This window comes from Rhamphochromis longiceps, linkage group LG7, assembly GCF_057381845.1.
Source record: "Rhamphochromis longiceps isolate RC_006_pf linkage group LG7, R_longiceps_female_GT1.1, whole genome shotgun sequence".
Classification (NCBI taxonomy): domain Eukaryota; kingdom Metazoa; phylum Chordata; class Actinopteri; order Cichliformes; family Cichlidae; genus Rhamphochromis; species Rhamphochromis longiceps.
In genome coordinates this window covers 15,655,803-15,682,158 of record NC_140563.1, presented here as the reverse complement: position 1 = coordinate 15,682,158, position 26,356 = coordinate 15,655,803, and the positions used below count along the sequence as shown (strand labels likewise).

Below are 26,356 nucleotides of genomic sequence, written 5' to 3'. Positions count from 1 at the left end.
TAAATTTGCACATTGATTTTTTTATACTAAGCAAAAAGAACTGGTATCTAATGTACAACAAGAACACAGATCAGTCTCAGTAAGTGAACTGAGATGTATGTATGCATGCATATTCCAATGATGTGCACTAAAATCATGAATGCAAAGCTTTTAATGGCTGACTTGACATGTAGGTTTGCCTGTTTCACTACCTGACAACTTATAAAAAGCTCCCTCAACAGTGGCAGAACTACAAAGTCAAAGTATTTGACATTGCACCATAAAACAGAACTCTAAACATCGAGCCCTCTGAATATTTGAATCTGCTGTTTAAAACTCATTTCCCTTCCTTCATTTCAAGACGTGACCTCAGTGGCATCCTCCATTAATCCTAAAAAGAAAGGCAGCTTCATCCCTCGGCTGTCACTCAAAGTCCTTTCACCGTGTACTACTTTCTGTCTTTTCATATCTAATCTGATCCTTGATTTTCACAGCGTAAGACTTAAACGTACCCCCGAACACTTTCCTCACGGTTTGCAGGTCTTTATTGCTCTGATGTTCATCACTACATTCCCCATTTCGACCTCCTGAAATCTCACTAGATGGAGCTGTTCTCCACTTTTGAGAGTCCATGTGACTAAGAGTACAACTCTGTGTTTTGCAAAGAAACTGATTTGCCAGACATGTCTGATTTTTTAAAGATATTTATTTTTAAAAATGACTCGGGATCTTGGAATTGCTTCACATGTGTCAGCTCGGACGCGGGCTTTCCTTTCTGCCCCACGTAAGCTGTCGAGAATTCATGCAGCTGTGTTGTGTGCCATCGACGCTCTACGGTGATCCTACTAGATTAAAGCTTTGTCACAGAGAAATCAAAAGCTGCAATGATTTGCCATATACTGATATGGATGATAATTGCATAGGATAATAGCCATGCTGTACAATACACATAATTATAAAATAATACGTTAGAATGATTAGTACAGATTTCCTAAAGTAGGCTTTTATACAGGTTTTTTTTCATACTTTTCAACATTTAAGTGCATCATATAATATGGATAGTCTTTATATTAACGGTGATCTGATACATAGTTATTATGATTTAATACATACAGTACATACATACAGTAGATCTTAATCAAATTTAGAGGGACATTGCAAAGCCCTTAAATGTAATAGATACTGTCGGATAAAATGAACCAATGGTATGCAGCAGGATGATAAAACTGTACACATCTGTCATACCAGATTACGGTGGTATTTTCTTTTGCTGAGTGTCGTTTTTCCTCTAAAACACACAGTACAGATTATTAAAATGAAGCCACTCTCAGAGAAAAAACAAAATAAAACCAAAAAAAAGCCATTTCTGTAGCAAACAGAAGGTCAACGTCTTGCATGCATTATTTTTAGAAGTAGTAAAAATGTTAAATTAGTGGTTAAGAGCATGGGGAAAAATAATAAACGTCAACAACCGCATGCAGTCACAATGGTTATAATGTTAACAATTCTATAATGGTTTGGGTACCTCCTGACCTCACACCCTCACACAATAAAATCATAAGGCATGCCTCATTTAATTCCTCCACAACCATACTTTTAATGGCAGATGTGTCCTATAAACAACGGGTATGGAGTCCATTCTTGTTTACCTTCATATGGTCAATACATGTGTAATGAGACCTGCAGAAAAGAGAAGATTCAGCTTGTTAGCCCAGTGTAAATGCGATCTATTAGTATATATGAGTTATCCTGCGTGACAAAAGCATTCAGTTATTGTTTCGTATAGTCAACTTGTATTCTTGGAGGGTCTTTACCTTTTAATATAAAGCACCTTGAGGCAACTGTTGTTCTCATTTGGTTTTATGTAATTACACTTAATTAAATTAAATTAAATTAAATCAGTCATCTTGGGTTTGTGGCCACAGGTCTTTATTATCAGGGCTTCTCTTAATAATTTAATACTTACTCAGCAGACAGGCTGCTCAGTTTGTATTCCTCTGGCGGAGATTCTTGTCTTTGTGGTTGTTGGTCGAGTTAGTTTTCCTTTACAAAGAAGTAAAACACACAATCAGCTGTCATCTCAAACAAAGCGTATATGAGGTGTTATCAAGCAGTTCTGTGATCAAATCCCTAAAAAAACCTCCAAAAAAACCGCCTTGTGGTATAAATGGCAAATCTCAAATTCAAGGTTATCTTCTCATGCACCTTTACAGTTTATTCAGCAAGGCTGCTGCTTTTTGTCTTAAAACACATGATTGGACACTTCAAATATCAAATATCAACCGGTCTGGGTGGTGACCCATCATTTTTCATGAAGCTACCTACGCTCACAATGACACAAGATCCTTCATAGGGGGAAAAATATAAATCAGCTCGCTTGATATTTGGTCTCTTGGCAAAAATTTTTTGGACATGATCAAGAAGCTGATCTTGAACAGAGATGAGCCTAATTTAAATAAACTTTTGAACACATGTCATACACAGAAACTAGTGATCTCAGTCCTAACAACTGTAAAATGATTGTTGTCGTGTATGAAATAAAAATAGCTAATGCTCCGCTTTCTGTTTCATGACATAAAATAAACGCTGCAGGCTGCTAATTAACCAATTTTAACATCTGCAAGCTTGTGGTAGAAATTTACCATCATTTTATTTATAGATGAAACTGACTGATGTTGACAGTTGACTGATGCCTTGATGATGGCTCAGGGTTATTAATGCAACCACTGATGAAAACATCTACTACTACTGTTTGCAGCCATAAACTGTATATCAAAGATGGACATAGCCAGAGGATTGTCATTTAGTCCTTTTGTCATGTCTAGTCTCTAAACCTTTAAGTCTATATAATGCTGGGATGTCAAACTAATTCTACACCGAGGGCCGAGTCTGGCCCAGTTATGTGGGCCAAATGAGTGAAACTCCAATTTCTGTCAGTCTAAAGACATTTAACTACACATTTAATCCCCGAGATATCTTAATATAATATAAAGAAGTACAATTTCAACAGCACATGTCAGTTTTTTACATTAGAAATGTAAAAGTACAGAAAAGTCTTGCAGATCACTTCTTAGCCTTTCCTATATATATTTTGCTGGGTCACTTCTGGCCCCCTAGCCTTATGTTTGACGCCCATGCTATAATGTATTTTATACTAAATGGGACAATAAGTTATAAAATTAACATCACATTTTCTTTAACACGACTTAAAACTAGTGAATGAGACCATAAACACACAAGGAAAATGTTTACTGAGGTATTAAGTCATGTAAGAAGCATATTAGTTTTTTCTTCTATAGACATTTTGTTTCCCCCTGCTGGCCATTAAAGAGAATGCAGGTATATAGCACTCTCGCATTAGATTAGTTTTTAGATCTGAGGCTACCTCCATCTTTTACATTCAGTCTTTGACTGCAGCAAGGACAAAACCAGACCCAGGACCAGTTATGTAAATATTTTTAAAACATTTTTAAACATAATTTTTTACCTGCTGAGAGTTTTTTCTGTTCTTTTTTTGTGTGCATTTCAGTGAGCTAAGTTTTTTCCTCTTAAAAAAGATACTAGGTAACTAAAATTTAGGTTACCAGGACACCTATCAATAGATTACTGAAGCCAGGAGGGGAAACAGGAAGAACAAAACTATGCCTTAAATCACACATCTGCCTAAAACTACGTTGTGGCGTGTTAAAAAAAACATTTAATAAACAATGCATACTGCTTCTCACTGCCAAACATGGGCGGATTAAGCAGGACTTTCCTAATCCAGACAACTTGTCAGTCACAGCAACAGTGGCCAAACTTGACCTTAAAATACCATCCGGTGATTTATCTGAAATACTAGGACATGATGCTCACCGTTATTTGTGACCCAGTTTTAGGAACTACTTCACAGTGAGCTCTACAGACTGTCTGGAGTAGATACATCATGATAATCTACAACAAAACACACATTACTTTACCAAGCTAAACAGAGATAAGGTGGTAAGAGGTGAAATGTTTATACTTACATTGGTCCAGCTAGATCATCATCTGTGGCAGCAAGAGGAAAATATGGAGAAATGAACACCAAAAAAAATAAAATAATCGCAAAGAAGCTGCACACGCTGATGAGGTGTTTTGCTTAAAGCTGACATTTAGTGCCCTAAGAATCTCTACGTCTGTGGTTTCCAAGTACAGACTGTTACCAAATAAAAACATAGCCTAGGTGAAGTAACACAGGAGCAAACTGTGTGTGTATGTGTGTGTATATATATATATAAAAATGGCTGCGATGCAGAATGAAAAGTAGCTCATGAGAACACTCACAAAACACAGAGTGTAATTAAACATCACAATAAAATGCACGAGCAACTGAGAACAACAGGCAGAATTCAAACTGGGGAAAAAAAATACTGTAGTCATGCACAGACAAGCAGCGCTCACAAAGAACATCTGCTCACTCAAGGAGATTAGCGAGAAGCAGGTCCATGATTATCAGCCCTGCGGTGATAACTCAGCGCAGCATTTTCAAACAGTGACGAAACACTTCAAATTCCTTAGAGTGCTACATGCCATTTCTCTGCTGCGGTGATTATGTTTATGAGTGTGATGCAAAGACATGGCATAATCATTTCATCAAAACAAATAAAAACCTAAAATTTGGAACTGAAACGTTTAAAAGTGCTGATTATAATGTGCCGCAGACGGGAGGATGACGAGGCTGAATGCTTATTGAAATTCACGAGGCATGCAAAGTCTCTCACTTACCACAAACACAGTTTACGTTAGGCAATTTGGAAAAAGGGGAGGATGGGAGATATTAAAACAATCTTTTAAAATATATGCAACAAGCGGAGAGAAGAGAAACCAGGTCCGAGAGTTTCAAGTAAAACAATTCACGAAAGCAAGCAATCTGCATCCGTCTTGATTTGCTGCTTAAAGGCTGTACGGATTCTCGAGGGGACTATATCGCTCCCATATTCTGCAATCTATTCTGATAAAATAATAAACCGTACTGAGAAAACGTTCAAGTGCAATGACTGTAGGCGTTAGTGAATACCACCGACAGCTCTTAGGTGTCAGTCATTCCCTCGGTGCTAGAGCTAATCAGCAGGTGACAACATCAAAATTCTGTTTGAGAGGAAAAGGTTGCCCAAATACCATTAATGCATAATATATGACGTAGCTAGACTCTCAAATGAAGTGCTCAGCGCTATCAGAAAATTGCAGGATGGCATACCCAGGTTTCACAGCTAAATTACGAGCATCATTGTTAAGTTTGCATTAGGGACATTGCATTGAGGACACTACAAGGTCCCTGGAAAGGTATTAATAATTGAAACCGCCCACCTCCTCAACACTGCAGTATCATATTTCTCATGAATATTAAAGGCATGATATTGTCCTGACAAGGTGCAACAGTGTCTGCGTTCTGGGTCAGCCTCGCTGCCTGAATTATTGAATGCGGGCACAGCGATGGGCACAGTGTCAGGCAACTCTGCCGGTGCACCTGGGGAAGAAATGCCTTAAAGCTCACACCAGAGCCTTTTCACATGACAGACCCATTAGGTATTTCATTTGTATGCTGAAGGCAGCTAATCTATCCCCAGTTATATTTAAACGATGGACTAATAAAACATTCCTAAGCATTATCAGCGGTGACTCACCGTCTTGTAAATCTTCTGGCTTCTTGCGCTTCTCATAAACAACGATGATGATGACCAGGATGATGATCTCAGCCAAAACCCCCAGGAGAGGCCATAAGGGGGCCAAGTGGCTGCGAACCCTCAGCACAGATTTCTCAGTAGTGTGGCCAATCATGTTGGTGGCGTTGCAGACGTACACCCCTGGATCTTCATTAATGTCCAGATTCAGAATGTGGAGCTCTGTGTAGTTGTCTTTGCTGACGATGTAGATGCGTGTTGAGTTTTCAAAGTCCTACGAAGAGGGAATGAAGAGAATCATCCTGGTGATTTGGCAGTGAGAGTTTTTTTTTTTTTTACATGGACAGTTTTTTGTGCCTTAGTTTAGATCATGGAGTATTATAAATTCACCAGACATGTTATTAGGTACACCTGTTCAGCTGCTTATTAACACAAAAGTCTAATAAGCCAATCACATTGCAGCAACTCAGTGCATTTAGGCTTGTAGACATGGTCAAAACGACCTGCTGAAGTTCAAATTGAGTATCAGAACAGAAAAGAAAGGTGATTTAAGCCACTTGCATTTCAGAACCTGCTGATTTACTGGGTTTTCCCACACAACCATCTCTGAATCATCTGAAAAGGATGAGCTGCAGTTGTCTGGGTGACAATGCAGTGTTGATGTCAGAGGTCAGAGAAGAATGCCCAGACTGCTTAGAGTTGATAAAAAGTAACTCAGATAACCACTTATTACAATCAAGGTATGCAAAAGAGCATCTCTGAACGCACAGCATGTCCAACCTTGAAGCAGATGGACGACAGCAGCAGAAGATCACGTGCTGCTTTTTGTCATCTAAGAACAGGAAACGGAGGCTCCAGTTCGCATGGGCTCACCAAAATTGGATGATAGAGGGTTGAAAAAATGTTGCTTGGTGTGATGAGACTAAATTTCTACCTGAATATTTGGATGGTAGGATTTGGCATAAACAACATTAAGGCTTGGGTCCATGCTGCCCTTTATCAACATTTCAGGCTGTTGTGGTGGTCTATGGTGTGGGGGATATTTTCTTGGCCCAGAGCATCACTGACTCACCACCCACCTACGTGAGTGTTGTTGCCGATCCACACAGTGTATGCGTCTTCTGATGGCTCCTTACAGCAGGATAATATACCATGTTATAAAGCTAAGATATTTTCAAACTGGTTTCTTAAACATGTCAATGAGTACACTGTTTCTAAAATGACCTACACATTCACCAGATCTCAATCCAATGGAGCACCTTTGAGATGAGGATTGTTTCAAGCACCTGGTTTTATCTATGCTATCACTGATGGGGACGACAAGGAGTACAGAGAACTGACCCAAGGCTTTGTAGACTGGTGCCAGCAGAACTACCTCCAGATCAACACTAGTTAAACCAAGGAGCTGGAGAGTAAAAACATCCATTTTTCTACTTCATTTTGGAGTTCAATAGCATCTTTTAAATAGATTTTTACCAATAAAACTTAGCTTTAACTACAGGGTGGGCTATTTATATGGATACACCGTAATAACATGGGAATGGTTGGTGATATTAAAGTCCTGTTTGTGGCACATTAGTATATGTGAGGGGGCAAACAGTTTGCTAACTGTAGCATTCCCATGTTATTACGGTGTATCCATATAAATGCCCCACCCTGTATATGAATGTAGTTATACTAAAGTAAAAATAAACTGAAAAGAGTATTTTCACTTTTATTTTGAAAGGTTAGCTATTGTTTTTTAATCAACTTTCTATGACCATGGGCTTTTTAAAAAAAACATAAAATCAGACTGAAAAACAACAGTCGTGCCTGAGTGTGATACTTTTCAGGTGAAACTGTTATACCGGTGGGTTTATATTTATTCTGGATACGTTTTCATTTTTCCATTTATTGTAGATCAATTAAAGAATCGATCTACAATATTTTCCATTTGTTGTTTCTGTTAATCGTAAATGTTCTTGTTGAGCTTTAATATTTAGAGTAAGTCAAACACATAAAATCCTTAGACTGCAGCTGTGGGATTTGTGGACCTCTTAACCTTAAGTGTTCTTAATGGTGACCTTCTGCTTAGGTAGCTAGTCTCAATTACTAACAGGAGATTTACTTTACCACTGAAACCAGTTGCTGTACATATGAGACTTAGAATCTTTTTAAAATCATAAAATCTAAACATCACAAATGATATCTAAGCAGTATCATTTAAATTCATATGACATACCTTGTCGTTCCTGCGCCAGGACCACACAGGGTGAGGATAACCCACAGACTTACAGTGGAGTATAGCGTGATCGCCCTCGTTCTTATTCTCACTACGTTTGTGGCCTACAATCTCAGGAGCAGCTAAAACACAAAACACATTTGAGAAATTAATTTTTTAAAAATAACAATAATAATATAATTTTTGTTATTTTTCCAAGTTGAAACTGATAGTAATGCTCTCACTGATCGCTGTATTGCATTTAACCACATTGCACATTTATGAAGTAATCTGAGTAAAAGCTAAAAAACAGTCACATGAGGTAAATCACGCACAGCAGTTTGTTTTTCTTTTTTAAGAATAAAGCACTGAAGCGCAAAGCAGGAGTCATTCCAATAGTCTTTTTACACTGCAGAGACGAACACTTGTGTGTATGAAAGTGAACTTCAAACATAAAGCATTACATTTAATCTAGCAAGAGTATTTGAGCCAATGTAACCATAAACTGTGTGCATTACTCAGTATATTATAAAACGGACTGCAATAATAGAAATGCCCCATATAATATCAAGAAAACTGCCCCTGAAATCCAATTTACCTCCATTGCAATGCAACAGCAGAAAAGGCTGACCAGATTTTACATAATCCCTTTCCATCAGACAAACAAGACACCATCTGCTGCCACTGAGCCGGGCACTGGCTTGATGGAGGTGTCAAGGGCACCGGCTGCCCCTGAGCAGCCAGCAGAGCCGTTTGAGATCACAGGTCCTCACATGACAGCGATACAAGTGCTCAAGGCCATTTTTATTGGTGGCATCTCTAATGTGGCCTCAAAATTGCAAAGACGGCTTTAGCTCGCCAGTCAACACCTACATTTAACTTCGATGGTGGCGTTGGCCGAAGGAGTCGTGCTGAAGTTGTAGACACACATGTACACTCCAGCGTCATCTGCTCTTGGTCTTTTCAGCCTGCGGAGCAGAAATACATCTCACGTGAACGCACGCCAGGCTGCTAAACACCTCTTCCTCTCAGACTCGTGAAAAAAGCTGACCTGTACTCAGTGTTCTTGCTTGAGTCACGCGTTTCTGGGATCTCCTCGCCGTTCTTCATCCAGAAGCTTTCCTGGACGGTGCTGTGGGGGCTGGTCAGGTTGCACTGCAGTGTGAGGCTTTCTCCTTCCACTGGAAGCGTGACGTGTTCAGAGGCAGCAATGGACGGCTCTGCAAGAGAAGCGTAGCTCAGCCACAGCAGAAGTAGTGGGTGAAGGCGCGCTGGAAGATGTAGAGTTCAGACACTACAGACGACTAGTCGTTTTTCAATAATGCTCAGGAATAGTTTAAAGTGGGAGGAATTATTCTGGGCATCCCAGCCTGCTGAAGTAAAGGTCCATTCACTTTCTGGGTAGCTGGACATGAAATACACCCATTCGAGCAACTACATTACCAAATATAACTTTACAGAACAAAATGCAGCTTTTGGATTACAGGCTAGCTTTGGAGAAGCACTTGGTTTAATTATAGCAGCTGGATGTGTTTTGTGTGAGGCATGATGATAAGTATACATCTGTTACAATGCAGGTGGATAAAAACAGGTTTCACATTACAGTGACTCCAGAACATTTTTTATGAAGCACACTAATGTTATTTATACCAATTCTTTGGACTTACCACAACTTATTTAGCTTCATGAAAATATCCCTCCACTTAATTTAGAGATTAGATTTATTACCTTAAAATGAACCTCTTACAACAATTGAAATCTGCCTCCTCGTTTGCATCCCGTAGAAATGTAACCTGCCGAAGCTGCTCGCTTCAGTTGGCTTTTAAACAATGAAGATCTTAATTGGAGAGTTAGTATTCTGCTTAATCCTGATTATCTATGTCTTGTTTGCACAGTTAGACACCAGTGAAGCTCTTAATCTTTAGTCATGGCCTAAAACACCGTCTGCAACAAAGCACCTGCAGGTTTGTGCTGGCAGGTACTCAGCCCCCCTCCCAAAAAAAAAAGAAAAAAAACTGTATGGAGATTTGGCCCTCATTTTGTCCTTTTATAAGGCTGAAGAAGATACACGTCTCTAGAAAAAGCACTGTGATTCTGGTGAGCAAACAAGAAACTACTGTTAGCGCTAATATGAGTCAGAAATGAGACGTGCTATCACTCTCCAAATAAAACATGGCTGTGATGAAGGTGATACCAAATGCCAAATACCAAGCAGGTTACAACAATGAGAGAAAAACCACAATTATAATGAATAATTCTGGGAAATTAGAAGAAAAGAGGAGAAAAGGGAGGAAAAGAAGGAAAAAACTGGGCTCTGTGAGCTCTATTTAAAGTAAGAGTTGAAATGTGCGATGAGCATTAAAAGAATACTACTCAGCTCTGCTTACTAAAGATAACAAGAAGATGAGAGGATGGTGTTTTTTCCTCATTTCTCAGGTCTGTGGGGGAGGGTGGCACCTACTTAGGAAGCTACTGCTCCTCTGGAGAGGTATGATGGAGGCTGAATCACACAGGAACTGGGGGAGGATTGCTCTACACTGACCACTCACTCTGCAGCACTGTTATAGTGGCCTGAGCACGGATCCAGGTGGTGGCTGGATTTTGGTGGAGGTCATTACGCCGTGGGTCATTGCTGGCTCTGCACTCGTATGTCCCAGAATCGTCTAGTGTGAGATGCGATACCCCCAACACGCTCACAGCATTGATGCCGTAGGCGGTGCTGATGGACACCCGCCGCTTCCGGGCACCATCCCACAGCTGCCTGAAAGAGTCGGCTCGGTTGATCTCAGAGTACCACCACTGGATTTCGGGGGTGGGGTTACCTACCACGTCACAGTACAGCTCAAAGGTGTCACCTGTGAGCTTAGTCTCAGAAAGAGGTGATTTCACAAAGCCCGCCGGTGCTGGTGGTGGTCGTTTACGGGGGCAGCGTGTCCAGAGGCAAAACAAAAGAGGAGAAACAGGTGCAGGTGAGAAAGTAACAGGTTAAATTAAAACAGGAGCCAGACAAAGGACATGACCAAATGAAAAGAACAGCAACAAATGCAAAATAATGAACAGAACAGACAAATTATGTTAAAATTAGAAATAAATAAATGAATAAATGACAGCTGCTTAACTCCCCAATTAATCTAATCATTTCCTGGTTTATAAAATGTCTAGCCATGTTGATAAATTCAGATTAAAGTTGCAAATATCATCATTTCCCTTCATTAATTAATCTGGCACTCATTAGTTTTTCCCAATTGAAAAGGGACTTGTTATCAGAGGATCCTTGAAGCTAGTCTCACCACTTGTAGCCACCTCAAGGCACAACTTTAATTTCAGTAGTCCCAGGGATGAATAAGGACACCAGTCAAATCTGACTAAAGAAAGGTTCCTGGTTTGTAAGTAATTCTTCTACTACCAACTTTGCTGTTACACAATCACCCCACAGATTTCAGTTAAGCATTATTTTTTATCCACAGTGCGTTCTGAATCTAAATCAAAGAAGAAAGAGATTGAGATTTTGGGTTCATCCTATTCTAACTAGGAAACAACATCAGGAAGTTGGTTTGATCAAGAAGTTGAATCTGTATTACCGTCTCTTTTGCACATATTTCAACAAATCGGTGAAAAATCGAGTTTTTAGTCCAAAAAATAAATGCTGAAAATTTCTCCTGCAAAATTTAGCGGTTGGTGTGAACCGCTACAAAAAACATTTTTGCACAAATCGTACACCAAATTTAAAATAATCCTTTTATACATCTCATCTTGGGTCTGTCAGCTCAAGACGTTTTAAATCCTCTCACCTTAAGCCAACTTCACCATGTTCACAACAAGCACCCACTGTATATATACAGTATATATTACACAAAATATGAAAAAACAAATCAGATGCGACCATTCGCTCTCAACCAGAGCCCAGCGCAATGTGATGGCGTCTGATGCAAAGTCACAAATCAGTTCATTGACAAACAGTTTCACCTCTGATGAGCCATCAGTCATCACACTGACAATTTTTGCTCTGGGAAAAAGAGACAACCCCAGATCTGTCTAAACTATTATTGCTGCTATTCCTGGGAAGCTTTAATTCAGTTCTTCTGGGACGGCCCTGCGAGGCTGCTCTCACTTGGTTCTGTGCAATTAATGGCATCATATAAAACTGCGCCTGGCTCGCACAGCGCTCACATCAAGAAGTCCTCCACACGACCTTGTCATTTTCTTGGCTGTATAATAAAAATATCTCAGTGCTCAGAAAATCGTGTTTATGTAATTACTGAATAACAAGGACACTGATACAACAAGCTGCTTATAATTTGACTGGATTGAAATGTCTCCCTTTTAAATGTAAATGCTTTTAATCATGGAGGTGGAAGTTATATGCACGCTCTATAGGCTCTGCAGAGAGACAAGAGATTTATAGAAGCCTCAGCTCTGGGTCTCTGGGGAGTGTGTGGGCACATGGTGATAGACCCCCTGCGTTTCCATAGAAGCACTCTACGGCAACAAAGTAGGAAGAAGAGACAGCCAACCAGATGAGACAGACCATCACCTGGTTTCTGTGTCAAGCTGCTGACATCACAAGACTCTGCTGCACAGCCTGCAACGGGCTCCTGAAGACCAGAACATATACAGTGTGCACATAAAGATTCCTTCATACATGCAAACCAGCAAATAACATGACTGAAACCTAAAGCCAGCCCCTCAGCTCTTATCGCAGAAATGCTGAGAGACAGACCCTGTCAACTCCGACAGAGTAGACATGTTAAAAGTGCTGAGCCAGTAGCCACGTCTTCGCACACCACTGTACAGCACATGTCCGAATGACGCCACTCGCGTCAAGAGGATTTCGGTTTAGTTTTGTGTGCGTCTAATGTGTGGGATGTTTTTTTTCCATTAGTGAATAATAAGCTAGCTTAATATCTTAAATTAAACATGATGTCCACAGATAAAGTTCTCACACAGCACTTCAAAGTTTGAATGCAACTTAAGGTCACATTCCTGGTGCAACTCAGCGAGAACGTTCATGACTGACGCGGGCCCGGGATTTCGAGGGGTGGAAAACTATGCTACTCCAGCTGGATTTCAAAATGTGCTTCTTTTCACATGAGCTGGGCGAGGACAGCTCACCAAACTGTGGAGAATTGTAATGTTTGTCCTTTTCATTAAGGCCTAAATTATCTACACAGTCCCTATTTGAGCCACAAATCAAAGCTCCTTCTGTTAGCAATGAATCTGTTTTTACTCACAGTGAGATGTGTTTCCTGTACTGCTGTCACAAAGACTGAGGTTCACTTTTATTTTTTCACCTCCTTTATCCCCTCCAATTAATTTTTTCTTTAATTTGTTACTTTCCACAGTTACTGCGCTTGTTGCTGCTGCGCTATTTCCATCGCTTAGGGAACGCCACCGATGAATGCCAGGGAAAATAAAATTGCTATCGTCTTCTCATTTTTTAGTGATTTTCCTGAGAGATTTTGTATCTGGTGCAAGACAGAATTACATCATAAACCTTTGATGATGGGAGGCAACCAATCTAAAAACAAATGGTGCTAAACTCAACAGCCATAACATTGTGCAAAGAACATTTAGTTCATATTGACATGTTAAAGGAAATAATTTGCCTATTTCACACTTAAACGTATAAAAACCCAATGCAACATTGTAAAATTGTACTTGTTGTAGCAAATCACATCACATTTATTATCAAGAGATCTATTCATATACGCTATATCAGCGTGACAGTCCAAAAATCTGTTATTGCCATCTAACGTTTTCATTGTCTGTGTTCCCAATTTGCTTCTAAATTCTTTCTGAATTTTAATGTGCATAAAGCACCTGTGTGTGTGTGTCTTTTGTTCTCTCAATGAAATAATTGTTTGGTCTTTAGATGTTGTGTTTATATGCTTTTTCTGGTAAGATCTGTGCATTATTGGTCCTTGTATTTTTTATATTTTTGCACTTTTTCACTTTTTGACTCGTGTTTTTTTTGTTGTTGTTGCTGTTATTTTTAAAACCTTTAGCCTTTCAGTTTGGTTTCAGTTCAAGTTCAGGTGTTTATTTTTATTCTTTGCAGCAGTTTTAGTTTCCTCTGTTTTTCCCCATCTGTTCCTCTTTCTTGTCTTTCTACTAGCGTCTGTTCCACTGTTTGTTATTCTTGTTAGCCGCTGCATTTACCCTTTGTCTTCTGAGCTGTTCCCTCTTTTGCTTTGAAGGTTACCTTTCTGCCGTTCCTCACTCTAGTTTTACTTTCAGCTTGCAATAAACTGTGTTGATTAGGTTAAGCTGTGTCTCGTTCCTCACCTGTTTCCACCTGCCCATCAGTCCAGTATATAAATAGTCCTAACTTTCTTTTGTCCTTTATCAGAGTGTTTGTTCCTGTCCAGATCCACACTATGACACTGTGTGCCAATTTCAGTTTTATTATTCAAACTGCAAATCCAAGAGCACAAACTGACAGCAGACGACCTCGAATCGTCTGACGAATCCAATTTAAATGTGTCTAAAATGAAGAAATTCTGGCCACAGTCCCAGTTTATGTTCCAACACATACTGAAGAAAACAGCAATTACATACATTCACATGCTGGACGGCATTAACTGCACAGTGAAAATGGTTCTAATATATATGTCTTAAATGTTTTGATATAGTTTAATAAACATTTCGAAGCACTGAAATGCAACATAAGGGAGCTGATGTGTTATAGTAACAATAATTATACTTACATGCAATCAGATTAAACTGAATTTGACAACTGTGTTGTTCAAGCATGTTAATGTTTTATATGCATCGTGGGGCTTCAGAAAACGGCACTACTTCTCTTACATTTCCCTGTAGGGATTGCCTTTGATGTTAGATATAGCAGAAATGCACATTAGAGATGAAACAATGCATCCATCCAATAATTATCAGAAAAAAAGAATAAATGTGGGCAATTGTGGTTAGTCGTGATCAGTAATGGTTTCTGTCATTTACCAGTCAAAAATACAAACCGTTCACTGGTTCCAACCTTTTAATTGCAGGATTTAGCTTTTTTCTCTCTCCTGTGTGCTCCTCAGCTGCTCGGGGTTTAAATTTTCATGAGAAACATGTCAGCATCGTCTTATGTTTCGGAAAACTGTGATGAGATTTGTTCCCCGCTTTTTCCCTTCTTCGTCCATATGTTGACCAAATAATCTTTTAGCCAAGTGAGAGTAATAATCAATGGATTGCTGGGCAATGAAAACAACTGATATTTAATATCCCCGGCAATTATCGTGCTTTATATGCTTTTGTTAATTTGCTCTATTATAATACAATACATTGTTACATCTTTTAGTTTTACATGTTTAAATCGTTTCCTTAAACACAATCATTTTCAGTCTCTGGAAACATCTACAAATGTAATGCAAATTATTTGTAATTTGGCCAATTCATCAGGTACTGAAACAATAAAATCTACAACTCAAACTGAAATAGCTCACAAAATATCATTTTTTAGCTTCTGAAAATAAAACATTACTTTGTTTTTCAGACTGTTTAAACAGTCTGTTATGTTAACTTCACTTTAGACTCATACGTCCACAGAGAGTAGGGCTGGGAATCACAAGATACGATCTTGATACATTGGGAAAAGAATCATTTATTTCATCTGTGCACTGTTGTGTTACAGATTACTATTGCATTAAATACCAATTCAATTAACTGGCAGTCTGATTTTTCCCCCATGTGAGTCAGTTTCTTCTCCTTCTTCACTTCATTTAAAACATTAGCTCAAAGAGAAATGAAGAAGTGAGTCTGGTAAATCAAACTGGATTGATATCTATTTAGAGCAGGGGTGTCGAACTCCAGGCCTCGGTGTCCTGCAGGGTTTAGATAACACCCTGGGTCAACACATCTGAATCAAATGATCAGTTCATTACCAGGCTTCTGGAGAACTTTAGGACATGTTGAGGAGGTCATTTAGCCATTTAAATCAGCTTTGTTGGATCAAGGACACATCTAAAACCTGCAGGACACCAACCCTCGAGGCCTGGAGTTCGACACCTGTGATTTAGAGCATCTGTATGTTGTGAAAAAACATTGATATTTGGTGTCAGAGGGGGGATAACGCATCTCGACAGGAAGCAACATGATATACTGTTGTATTAATCTTTTGAGATATAGCTTCACATATAAGCAGCCAAATGGATTCTGGGACGTGACTGGCAGCAGTGTTTGCTAATATTCTGTGTGACCGCAATCTGAAGAAAGGAAGAAGAAAAAGAAGAAGAGAGAAAACTACAATATTTGAAAGGCAATAAAGAAGATTGATCTCTACCTCCTCCTGTCGGATGTAAAGCCAGTATTTCTAATCAGAAGTCTGAGCTTTGTCAGCTCTGATTGGAGAAGAGATGTTGTGAGTGGGCGCACAGTATAGGAGGAGATGTGTAATGCAATCCTACACATGGACCACTCCGGGGAAGGCCGGAGCTCAATCCATTCTCACTCATCCGCACACAGAGCTCGCAAAGGAATGCAAGAAGCACTGCACGCTTACAGTATACACAAACAGATAGTGGACTGAGAGGGGGGTTACACAGCCCTAATCAGTTTGGGGGGGGATGAGGTTTACGAGCTGAGGGTGAATTGGGCAAGTGGAGCTGCGCTGGGAAATCAATGCCATTCTGCAGTGCAGCACGTCTCAGCAAAGAGTTAACAGATTCACTGTTGCAAGAGGACATTAAAGCCATAGTTCCCAGTGCAGCATCTCTGCTCTAAAAATAGGAACATGCAGCAAAATGGACTGATGCTATTTACAGAGCTGCGCTTCTAAGGTCCTACATAATTACATGGGCCTATGTTACAAGGACCTGCACTGATGCATACAATTATTTCACTCTGTAGCAGAGGATTTTATTTTTTCTGAATTCCTGATCCCTATCCTGCCATTTCTGAGCAGACCCACGCGTGACAGCATGTTGACTGGACATGTGAGAGAGTGTTTGTGTGCTGGCATCACAGGTTTTAAACTTCAGTGTGGCACGATCCTACCCGTGGACAGAACTTGTCCTTGCTGCCTGAACCGCTCATGTATCGGCTCAGTATTCAGCTCCACACTTCAAAGGACATTTTAGGGACACTGCACAGGCCTCCTTATGGCTCACTACAGCAGTACAGATTGTAGCCCATTAATGATTTATTAACCCTTCTTTTCTAACGCTGGGCCAACAAGACGCCAATCGATCCGCTCTGGTGTGTGTTTCTGTCAGAAACAGAGGATTATCTAATGAGGCTGGAGGAATCTTGCAGTAATTCATTTAAAGTAACATTTTTTTTAATGCATCAAAGTCAGCCAATGCCAGTGCCTCCCTTAAAACCGCATTCTCACCATGATGTGTAACACGCTGCGTTTTTCTATAGGGAGAGCTTTCCTACCGTTCTGAGATGAGACGGACTGCAGCATCAGAGCTCCAAATATCGCCACCGAGAAGATCATGACTGCAGCTCTGCGTTTGCCAGGTATCATCTTCGGAGACGGTGGACGGAAAATGCCGGTAGGAGAGCGCTAAGGTGACCTGCGCCGGTTATGATGGAGCGGGCTGGTTCGCCGAGGCTCGCACCTCCAGATACTCCCCAGTCGTGTCACGTACTGAGTCAAGCGTCGCTAGGTAGACGAGCGTGAGCCCACAGAGGTGCAGCTGGCTACCTGTGCCGCTCTGCTGACAACCCGGTGCAGATACCGAACCACCTTTTTTTCCTTTTTTTTTTTTCTTAACCACCCGTTACATCTTTAATCCCGCGAGATCTTGGAGGAGCGCAGAGACAAGACGGTGCGTCCAATGGCAAAAGTGAAGCACAAATCGATTTTTGTTGAAATAAGATAATAACCATGGTATTTATATGTATACTGCTAGACCTGTTTTGTACGAAGCCCCTTAAGAATTAGAATATAGTTGCGATTGTTTCTTTCTTGTAGTCAAATTAAGCCGTTGTCGCCTACAGTGTCTGCAAACCAATCAGAAGCGAGTGTTTCTTTGACACTTCATCCTTCAGTAGCTACTCGCTGAGCAGCCGTGTCCTGTGTCAAGCAGGTTCTCACTCGGGCTGACTAAGCCTTGAACCCAACAGCACCTGTGGCTTTACGCAAACTTTTAATCCAATTTCTCTTTGAGCAAATATAGGTTAATGGCAGGCTGACACCTACAGCACAGAAGCACAAGTCACTTGGTCTTCTACATCATGAATGTGGGGCAAAGAGTATGGTGTCTTTTGCCTGCAGAACTGCGTTAATTGTGCTATGGGTTCAATGAGGTGCTGGAAACATTATTTTTGATCCACGCTGACATGACAGCATCACACAGTTGCTGCAGATTTATCACCTGTACATCCATGATGCCAATGTTCCGTAGCACTACACCTCAAAGGTGCTCTGTTGGATTGAGATCTTGTGACTGTGGACGCCATGTGAGTACAGTTAACTCATTTTCACGTTCAAGAAACCAGTTCAAGGGGATCTGAGCTTCGTGACATGGTGTGTTATCCTACTGGAAGCATCCATTAGAAAATGAGTATTCTGTGGTTTTAAAGGGATGGACAAAGGGATGCAAATACGTCACTTTACCACCAGCAACCGCCTGAACAACTGATACAAGTCAAGAAGAATGAATGCATTTATGTTGTTAACACTCAATTCTGTCTCTACCAGACCAGGCATTATTGTAGTATCAGTTTCCTGTTTTCAGCTGACAGGAGTGGCATTTGGTGTGGTCCTCTGCTGTTGTAGTCCATCTTCCTTCTCCGTTCTGATGCTCAGTTTGAACTCCAGCAGGTTGTCCTGATCGTGCCTAGATGCACTGAGATGCTGCCATTTGATTGGCTGATCACATATTTGCATTAATGTGAGATTGAACCAGTGTATTGAACAACGTATTAACCAAGAGTTTGTACTCATATCACCATACTTGCATCGTTTGCATAATTATATGTAAGTGAAAAAAAGCATCTACATATCAAATAAAAAGAAACAATTCAATTCAGCTTTATTTATATCGCAACCAATGACAACAACTGTTGCCAACACTCTATATTGTAAATTAAAGATTTGTTTCACCACTTCTTCAGTCAGTAATTAAATTCCTGTATTAATAAAAGAGAAAAGTAAAACCTTAGAGTTATTTCAGCAGCTTTTCTTTTTTTTTTTTTCTAAATGACATCAGAAACAGCAGTATGCGACATTACGTGATGGCAGAGCTTCAGTTCATCCTTTGTCATTTTTTTTTTTTTTTTTTTTTAATAAATAGGACAGGGGGAATGAATGAGAGAAAGAGGGGGAGAGAAAGAAAGAAAACCAAAGGGGAGAAGAGACGGTGAGAAGGGGGGGGAAGAGAGAGAAAAAAAAAAAAAGAACTCCTGGGTCACCTGTATGGAGAAAAAAAAAAAAACAAACAACAAAAAAAACAAACAGAGGAGACAGCAAACAACAAAGAGCAACATAATAATAGAGAAAACAAAGCACCATCACAATAAACTAGCTAGTCATAGATATCAATATTTACTAAATAATAAACGATATTGTGCAGCACGCAAGATAGACAGCGCACAGTGTGCTTTGAGGCAGCAGCCAAGAAAGCTTTAGTCCGCGTCTGTGAATACCCATGTGTGCATACCTGTGTGGATCAGCATGCTTGCATTCCAAAGGTTTCTCCATGTAATGATCTGCTAGGGAGTGTGGGGGGGCCACAGCCCCGTCCTCCAGGGTGTGAAGAGGGTATGGAGGAGATCAAAACTCCAGACATCCAGAGGCCCCCAGAACACAAGAGACCATGGAAGACCAACAGTGGGGCAGCCGCGCCACTGTTCCAGTAAGAGCCGAGGAGAGTCCCAGATGAGGGCTCGCCCAGCAGCCACGGAGCAGAAGTCAGGGGGAGTTGCAGTGACGCGCCCGTGAGCTCCGCCGGCCCCCAGCTGTGCCTGAGTGACCGAGCCCCAGGCCGAGAGGCCGGGGGCACCCCACCTCCAAAGGGGGCCCGAGCGAGCCCCAGGCCCCAGGCCCCGACAAGCGGCCGCCAAGGAGTGAGCCGGTGTGTACCCGGACGCCCACCCCCAGACACAAAGAACCACCAACACACCGACACCTGAGGGAGTCCGCCACCGGCAGGGGAAGTGGTGGTGGGTGGAGATAGGCCTCCAAACCTTGGAGGGCCTGAGGTGTCCCCAGAGAGGTGGCGTCTGATACCCAACCTGACATATAGACACAGACATACAGGCACACACAGACACAAACATCCATTCCCACCCTCATGCTCTCATATGCACTCACTCCACACTCAACCAACGTGGAGACAGACATAAAGAGACGCTGTACACACAATCACACTCCCCAAGCGTACTCTACAAACCGGGTCTAGGTACCCTTGCCCCTGGAGGGGGGAATTGCACCCAGACCCAGGTGGTGTTACCCTTTTCCCTGCGGTGGGGAGAGGCAGACCACCCCGACTCCGCAGCAGCAGGGAGGCCCCACACCCCAGACCGCAGTCGGACGGCCAACTCCTCCTACTAGCCCTCCCGCTCCAGCAGGCCGCAGAGAATGGGGGTGGGAGAAGACTCCAAACCTCCCTCCACCCGCTCATTGTAGTGTTGATGCATATGTGTTCTAAGGTGCAATTAAAACCCAGGAGGGCATGGAGCTACCTGCCAAGGAGCAGCAGGTAAGCGCATAGTCCCTCCTGCTAGCCCTCAATGACTAAGTGTATTTAAAATTGAGAGGTGGGCAACGACGTCAGGGGTGAGGTATACACCCTTTCTTTGTGATAATCACCTTTGGTATTCATGAGGTATGCCTGTTTAGATCAGTACATTTCTTTTTGAATTCATATCTGTCATTTTGCCTTCATCGGCATTTCAGTGTGGGATGAGGGGACAGGAAAAACGGTGCACAGTCCCACATAAAGTGGGTCATCTGGACTCCCAGATATCACAGATGGATAACAGATTTAAAAACCTGAATATATAGGTCAAGAAATACAAGGAATGCACTAGCACAATAATCAGTTTATATCCAGGTTTTCTCAGCCTGCTGTATAAAACTGCTGAGCTGGTTCAGTTGGTTCTGACTTTTAAAAAATGGACGATTTCTCACAGTGACTTTAAAACAGGGTTCGTTGTTGGGGCATAAGTGGCAGGATCATCAGTCAGAAAGCCTGAGTATGAAAATAGTGTGACTCATTTTGGCCAGTAAGTGAAGAGATGACCCAAAAGCAGCATGCAAAGGTAGGCAAAATACAAAACCCAGATAACAGAAAGTTCACAGGAACAGCAGCAAATATACAGGAGGGAAAGTAAACAGACAAAAGTGAGGGCAAAGGCAGGTGTTTATATAAACACATAGGCACGGACAACTATCCTTAGACTACACTGATTAACGCGAACACCTAAAAAACAACTATAAATTCAAAACAAGAACCAAAACTTATGCAACCCTGGAACCTGTAAGACTGCAACAGTACAATTTGTCAGTCAACTGAGCTGCACTCTCCACCATCACCATCAAAATACCAAAACAGAAGACATCTGTTAAAATAATAATGTTCCATTCCTCCAGTAAAGTTTCAGACGTCTGGAGAATCACTGCAGAGAGACAGTGATGCTGTTCTGGTGGTCCAACACTTTGCTTAAGCTGTTTTCAAGCATGCACTGAAACGCTGAATATTAATAGACATCCCTAAACAGAGGTGCATGTGAGAATGTAATAATTGTAATATATATTGGACAGGACATCTGGAGTGTTACCTTACCCCATCAGACGTTAGTATAATACACTAAACACGATACTGTTTCTCATTTTCTTTCATCCTTATAACATGATGTAATCAGTTGTTTGGACTCTTGTTATTATTTACTATGCAATAAGAACACTTCCTATCAGCCAAGACTAGCAGGAAAATCTAATGTTAATCAGTATAATGTCATTTTGAGTTGAAACTGTATTTTCAGAAATTACTCTTTTGCAAAAGAAAGTTACTACTTGCCTCGAGTGATTCTTCTCTTTTCTTTTTATTAAAAAAGGCAAATTTGTGCTCGTTCATCATCATAACTACCGGTATTCCCACATTCAGTGCCCGACACGCTTATGGGTGTATTTAACCACTATTTTTGTTATGCATTATAAAAGTCCGCTTTCATTCACGGTGAATGCGGGGGTGGCGCTGACAATGTCAGTATTTTTTGGGGAAGCCGCAGAAGATAAGAAGTATGCAGTAAAAAAGATGATCCACTGTTTCTTTTTTTTTTTTTTTTTTTTTATTATAGATGTTTTAAGGCTATGAAACCCCTCACTACACACTAGAGATGGACCGATCCGATATTACGTATCGGTATCGGTCCGATACTGACCTAAATTACTGGATCGGATATCGGAGAGAAATAAAAAATGTAATCGATCCATTAAATATCAAAAAAGCACCTCACAAAACTTGCGACATTGCATAACTCGGCTTATAACCGTAGCACGTTGGATCAGTGTGGTCACGTGATAGAGCGGCTGTGGTGTGCGATACCTTTTTTTTTTTTTTTTTATATGTATCAACACCTGTTGCAGACAAGCGCACACACAAGCAAAGAGAGTCACAAATACAGGTTTAATCACAACAACGGGGGATAATAAGGTCACAAGATGACATTTCAAACTGATGCATGACACAAGTCATCCTAACGACTGTATAACGAGCTCGATGTTGTTTAAAAGCCTGATAAATAAACGGTTTATTTATTTGTATGTCGACTGTGGCAAAGAGGTTGCTCTCATCTGAGGCAGAACTAAGCAGCCAGCCAACAGCTGTTTGTTATAGGTCAGATATTCACAAATAACTAGGCATGCGTATGGAAAATCTGTGTGCAAGTGAACAACATAGCATTGAGGCAAACCAATTACAGCACGTTTTCAGCTGAAGTTTGGATGGAAAAAGTGAAGGTGAAAACTGCATATGTCTCTGTGTCAACTAAAGAGGCTAATAAATACAAGCATGTAAAAAAAAAGAGAAGAAGCTTGGACTGAAAGTGTGAGAATATTTCCACTCCATCAAAGTCTGTACTGCAGATAGTTACCCCTTGAAAATAGCTGTCCAAACATGTATAATGTAATTAAAAGTATTTATAAAAACAACTTTGCGGTTATTTGTTGTCATTTAATCATCACAGAGTTATGTTGGCTCATACGCCACAGAACCAGACAACCCTGCCCTTTTTTTTTTTTTTTTTTTTTTTTGGCCTGTCCCGTTTGGCTCTTTTGCCATCAGAATTGTTGTCTAAAGGCAAAGAAAGATGCCCAACGGATTTACTTTACCAAACTGACCATCCCAGCCTTGCCGTAATGGTCCATTTGATTCACCTTTTATTGTTTATTTTATTTTCACTTACTGAATACGGGACAGACTTGACTGGGGGAAAGAAGGGGAGAAAGAAAGAGGGAAAGAGAAACAGCTGAGAAGAGGGACGGGGGAGAAGGGCAAAAGACAAAAACCAACAGAACGGGCAGAGAAAAAAAATGCATATATCAATCACCTGGATCACCTGCTGAGAAAGAAAAAAGAAAGCAAGCAGAAGAGAACAAGAGTAATAGAATAAACAACATCACAATGATATATGGGAATATGACAGTAAATACTAAATATTAAACATTATTGTGCAGCACATAAGATCAACAGCACACAGTGTGCTTTGAGGTAGGAGCCAAAAAGGGTGTAGTTTGTGGGTGTGATCACCCGTGTGTACACCTGTGAGCATGGACGCGCTTGTTTTTTGTTTTTTTAAAAGGTTCCTTCATGTAATAATCTGCTAGAGGGTGTGGGGGGGCCACAGCCCCGTCCTCCAGGGCGTGAAGCAGGTATGGAGGAGATCAAAACTCCAGACATCCAGAGGCCCCCAGAACACAAGAGACCAAGGAAGACCAACAGAGGGGCAGCTGCGCCACTGTCCCGGAAAGAGCTGAGGAGAGTCCCAGATGAGGGCTCACTCAGCAGCCGCGGAGCAGAAGCCAGGGGGAGTTGCAGTGACGCGCCCGTGAGCTCCGCCGGCAGCCAGCTGCGCCTGAGTGACCGAGCCCCAGGCCGAGAGGCCGGGGGCACCCCACCTCCGAAGTGGCCCGAGCAAGCCCCAGGCTCCAGGCCCCGATAAGCGGCCGCCAAGGAGTGAGCCGGTGTGTACCTGGACGCCCACCCCCGGACACAAAGAACCACCAACGCACCGATGTCTGAGGGGGTCCGCCACTGGCAGGGGAAGTGGTGGTAGGGGGAGATAGGCCTCCAAACCTTGGAGGGCCTGAGATGTCCCCAGAGAGGTGGCGCCTGACACCCAACCTGACATATAGACACAGACATACAGGCACACACAGATACAAACATCCATTCCCACCCTCATGCTCTCATATGCACTTACTCCACACTCAACCAACGTGGAGACATACATAAAGAGACGTTGTACACACGATCACACTCCCCAAGCGTACTCTACAAACCGGGTCTAGGTGCCCCCGCCCCTGGAGGGGGGAACTGCACCCAGACCCAGGTGGTGTTTCCCTTTTCCCTGCGGTGGGGGGAGGCAGACCGCCCCGACTCCGCAGCAGCAGGAAGGCTCCACACTCCAGACCGCAGTCAGACGGCCAACTCCTCCTCCTAGTCCTAGCCCCCCTGCTCCAGCAGGTCGCAGAGAACGGGGGTGAGAGAAGACTCCGAACCTCCCTCCACCCGCTCATTGTAATGTTGATGCATGTGTGTTCTAAGGTGCATTTAAAACCCAGGAGGGCTTGGAGCTACCTGCCAGAGAGCAGCAGGTAAGCGCATGGTCCCTCCTGCTAGCCCTCAATGTCTACGTGTATTTAAAATTGAGAGGTGGGCAACGATGCCAGGGGTGGGGTGTACACCCTGATGGTACTTTGGACTCCGTGTATCGTGCCCACCCCCAAGATCCTATATGTATGTGTAATGAGAGTGTGAGTAATGTGAATGTCTAAGTTGTGGGATAAAATTGAGGCAGAGGCAGCCAGAAGGGGACAGGGGGGGGGGGGGGGGGGGGGTAGCCTCCTCTGCACCCTGGTGACATACCCCTACTCCAAGGCCCTGCATGTGTGGGTGGTTGTGGTGGAGCGGGAAGAGGGAGGCAGCTGGAGATGGGGAGGGAAGGAAGGGAGGGGCAGGTGACCCCTCCCTGGGGCCAGCTCCCCCGCTGACCCCAGTAGGCACCCCCATACTCCGCGACCCGCCAGGGAAAGGGGGCCCAGGCCCATCCAGACCGGGCCCAGTGCAGCAGCGCCGCCCGGCCCCACAGAGCCCGGGACAGTCCACCCAACCCCACCACAGAGAAAACTGCACCCACCCCACCATCCACTCATCTTCCAGACTACATAAGACAATAAACACCCAGGCTGAGATCTTCCTCCACCTCTCCTGTATCTCCCCCTCCTGCAGAGGCAGCTCCTGAGGAGAGGAAAGCTCCTGCAAGATGTGACAATCTCCCCCACCAGTTGAAGAGCCCCCCAGGTGGCTCGACGCACCGGCGGCACCCTGCTCCAGGGCTGGGCCCCCATGCACCCACCCGCCCACAACCCCGGCAACACACCAACCAGGACCCAAGCCCCCGAGGCCCGGTCCGGGTCCCAGCCCAGAGACGGAGCGCCCCCAGAACCTCACGCCCATCCCGGACCCACCCAGGGGCAGCCAGGCTACCAGGTCAGTAACCCACGTCCGTCAGCACAGACCCTCCCCTAGCCCCGCTGCACGCAGCCGCGAGGAAACAGTCACCGGAGAGCCAACAGAGCCCCTAACCGGACATGACCGCTACCCCGGGTTGAGCCCCCCAAGGAAGATGCCTCCGGGGAACCCCCCCGACGCCCTAAGCCTGTCCCTACCCCCACACCAATCACAACAGTGAAGGCGGGCCCAAACTATGACCCCCCACCCCCACTAGGTGATGGAGCTGATCAAAGGAGCCCAGAGCAATTGATCTGATGTGGTGGCAGAGGCTGTATCAAGACTAATGTAATCTAATAGATAATTTCTATATTGGTTAGAATTAAGATTATTTTTATTTTTCCAGTTCATGAAGACTGTTTTCTTGGCTATGCATAGGGCAGTGAAAACCATATGGGCGATATTCTTTTCTGAAGTGACATTATCTAAGCTGCCCAACAAACACACTAAGGGGGAAGTTGGAATGTTACATTTCAGACACTTCGATAAGTCTTCACATATCTCGCGCCAAAACTTCTGAACTGGTGGACAGAACCAAAGAGCGTGGATATAATTGTCCGGTGAATTGGTTTGGCAGTGTGAGCAGTTGTTGGTAGACGTAAAGCCCATCTTGAACATCCGATGACCTGTATAGTGCACTCTATGTAATATTTTGTATTGAATTAATTGAAGACTGGGATTTCTAATTAGATGAAAGGTTTATTGTTTCTTGATACAATAATTATCACCATTCTTTTTACATTAGGGCATGTCTTGTCAATTTTCTAATATGCTTAACTGATTGAAAATTTTTATTTATATTTTTAAGAAAAAAAAATCACTTTTTTGTGGAGCTGGAAACTAGATAGAGA

General features: G+C 42.4%; 1 protein-coding gene across 2 annotated transcripts; it reads right to left on the bottom strand.

Annotated features, from left to right (window-relative positions):
- Positions 1-706: 706 nt before the first annotated feature.
- On the bottom strand, positions 707-17,634 carry LOC146665059 (neuroplastin-like). Of its 2 annotated transcripts, XM_085412495.1 has the most exons (9): positions 17,200-17,634; positions 10,371-10,724; positions 8,873-9,041; positions 8,695-8,789; positions 7,843-7,964; positions 5,625-5,895; positions 3,987-4,008; positions 1,946-2,022; positions 707-1,659 (listed from the first exon to the last, which is right to left on the bottom strand). In XM_085412495.1, exons 1-8 carry the CDS (start codon positions 17,288-17,290, stop codon positions 1,962-1,964), a joined length of 1,185 nt encoding a protein of 394 aa, XP_085268621.1. In that variant the 5' UTR covers positions 17,291-17,634; the 3' UTR covers positions 707-1,659; positions 1,946-1,961. The 2 variants fall into 2 exon arrangements, with proteins under 2 accessions (XP_085268621.1, XP_085268620.1); XM_085412494.1 differs by lacking the exon at positions 10,371-10,724 and having other exon boundaries at positions 17,200-17,600.
- Positions 17,635-26,356: the final 8,722 nt, after the last annotated feature.

Coding starts and splice junctions, on each gene's coding strand:
- LOC146665059 (XM_085412495.1), bottom strand. CDS start 17,290: ATGATACCTGGCAAACGCAGAGCTGCAGTCATGATCTTCTCGGTGGCG. Junction 8,790..8,872: donor AGCAAGAACACTGAGTACAG/GTCAGCTTTTTT, acceptor TCTGCTCCGCAG/GCTGAAAAGACCAAGAGCAG. Junction 7,965..8,694: donor CGCCACCATCGAAGTTAAAT/GTAGGTGTTGAC, acceptor TTTGTGTTTTAG/CTGCTCCTGAGATTGTAGGC.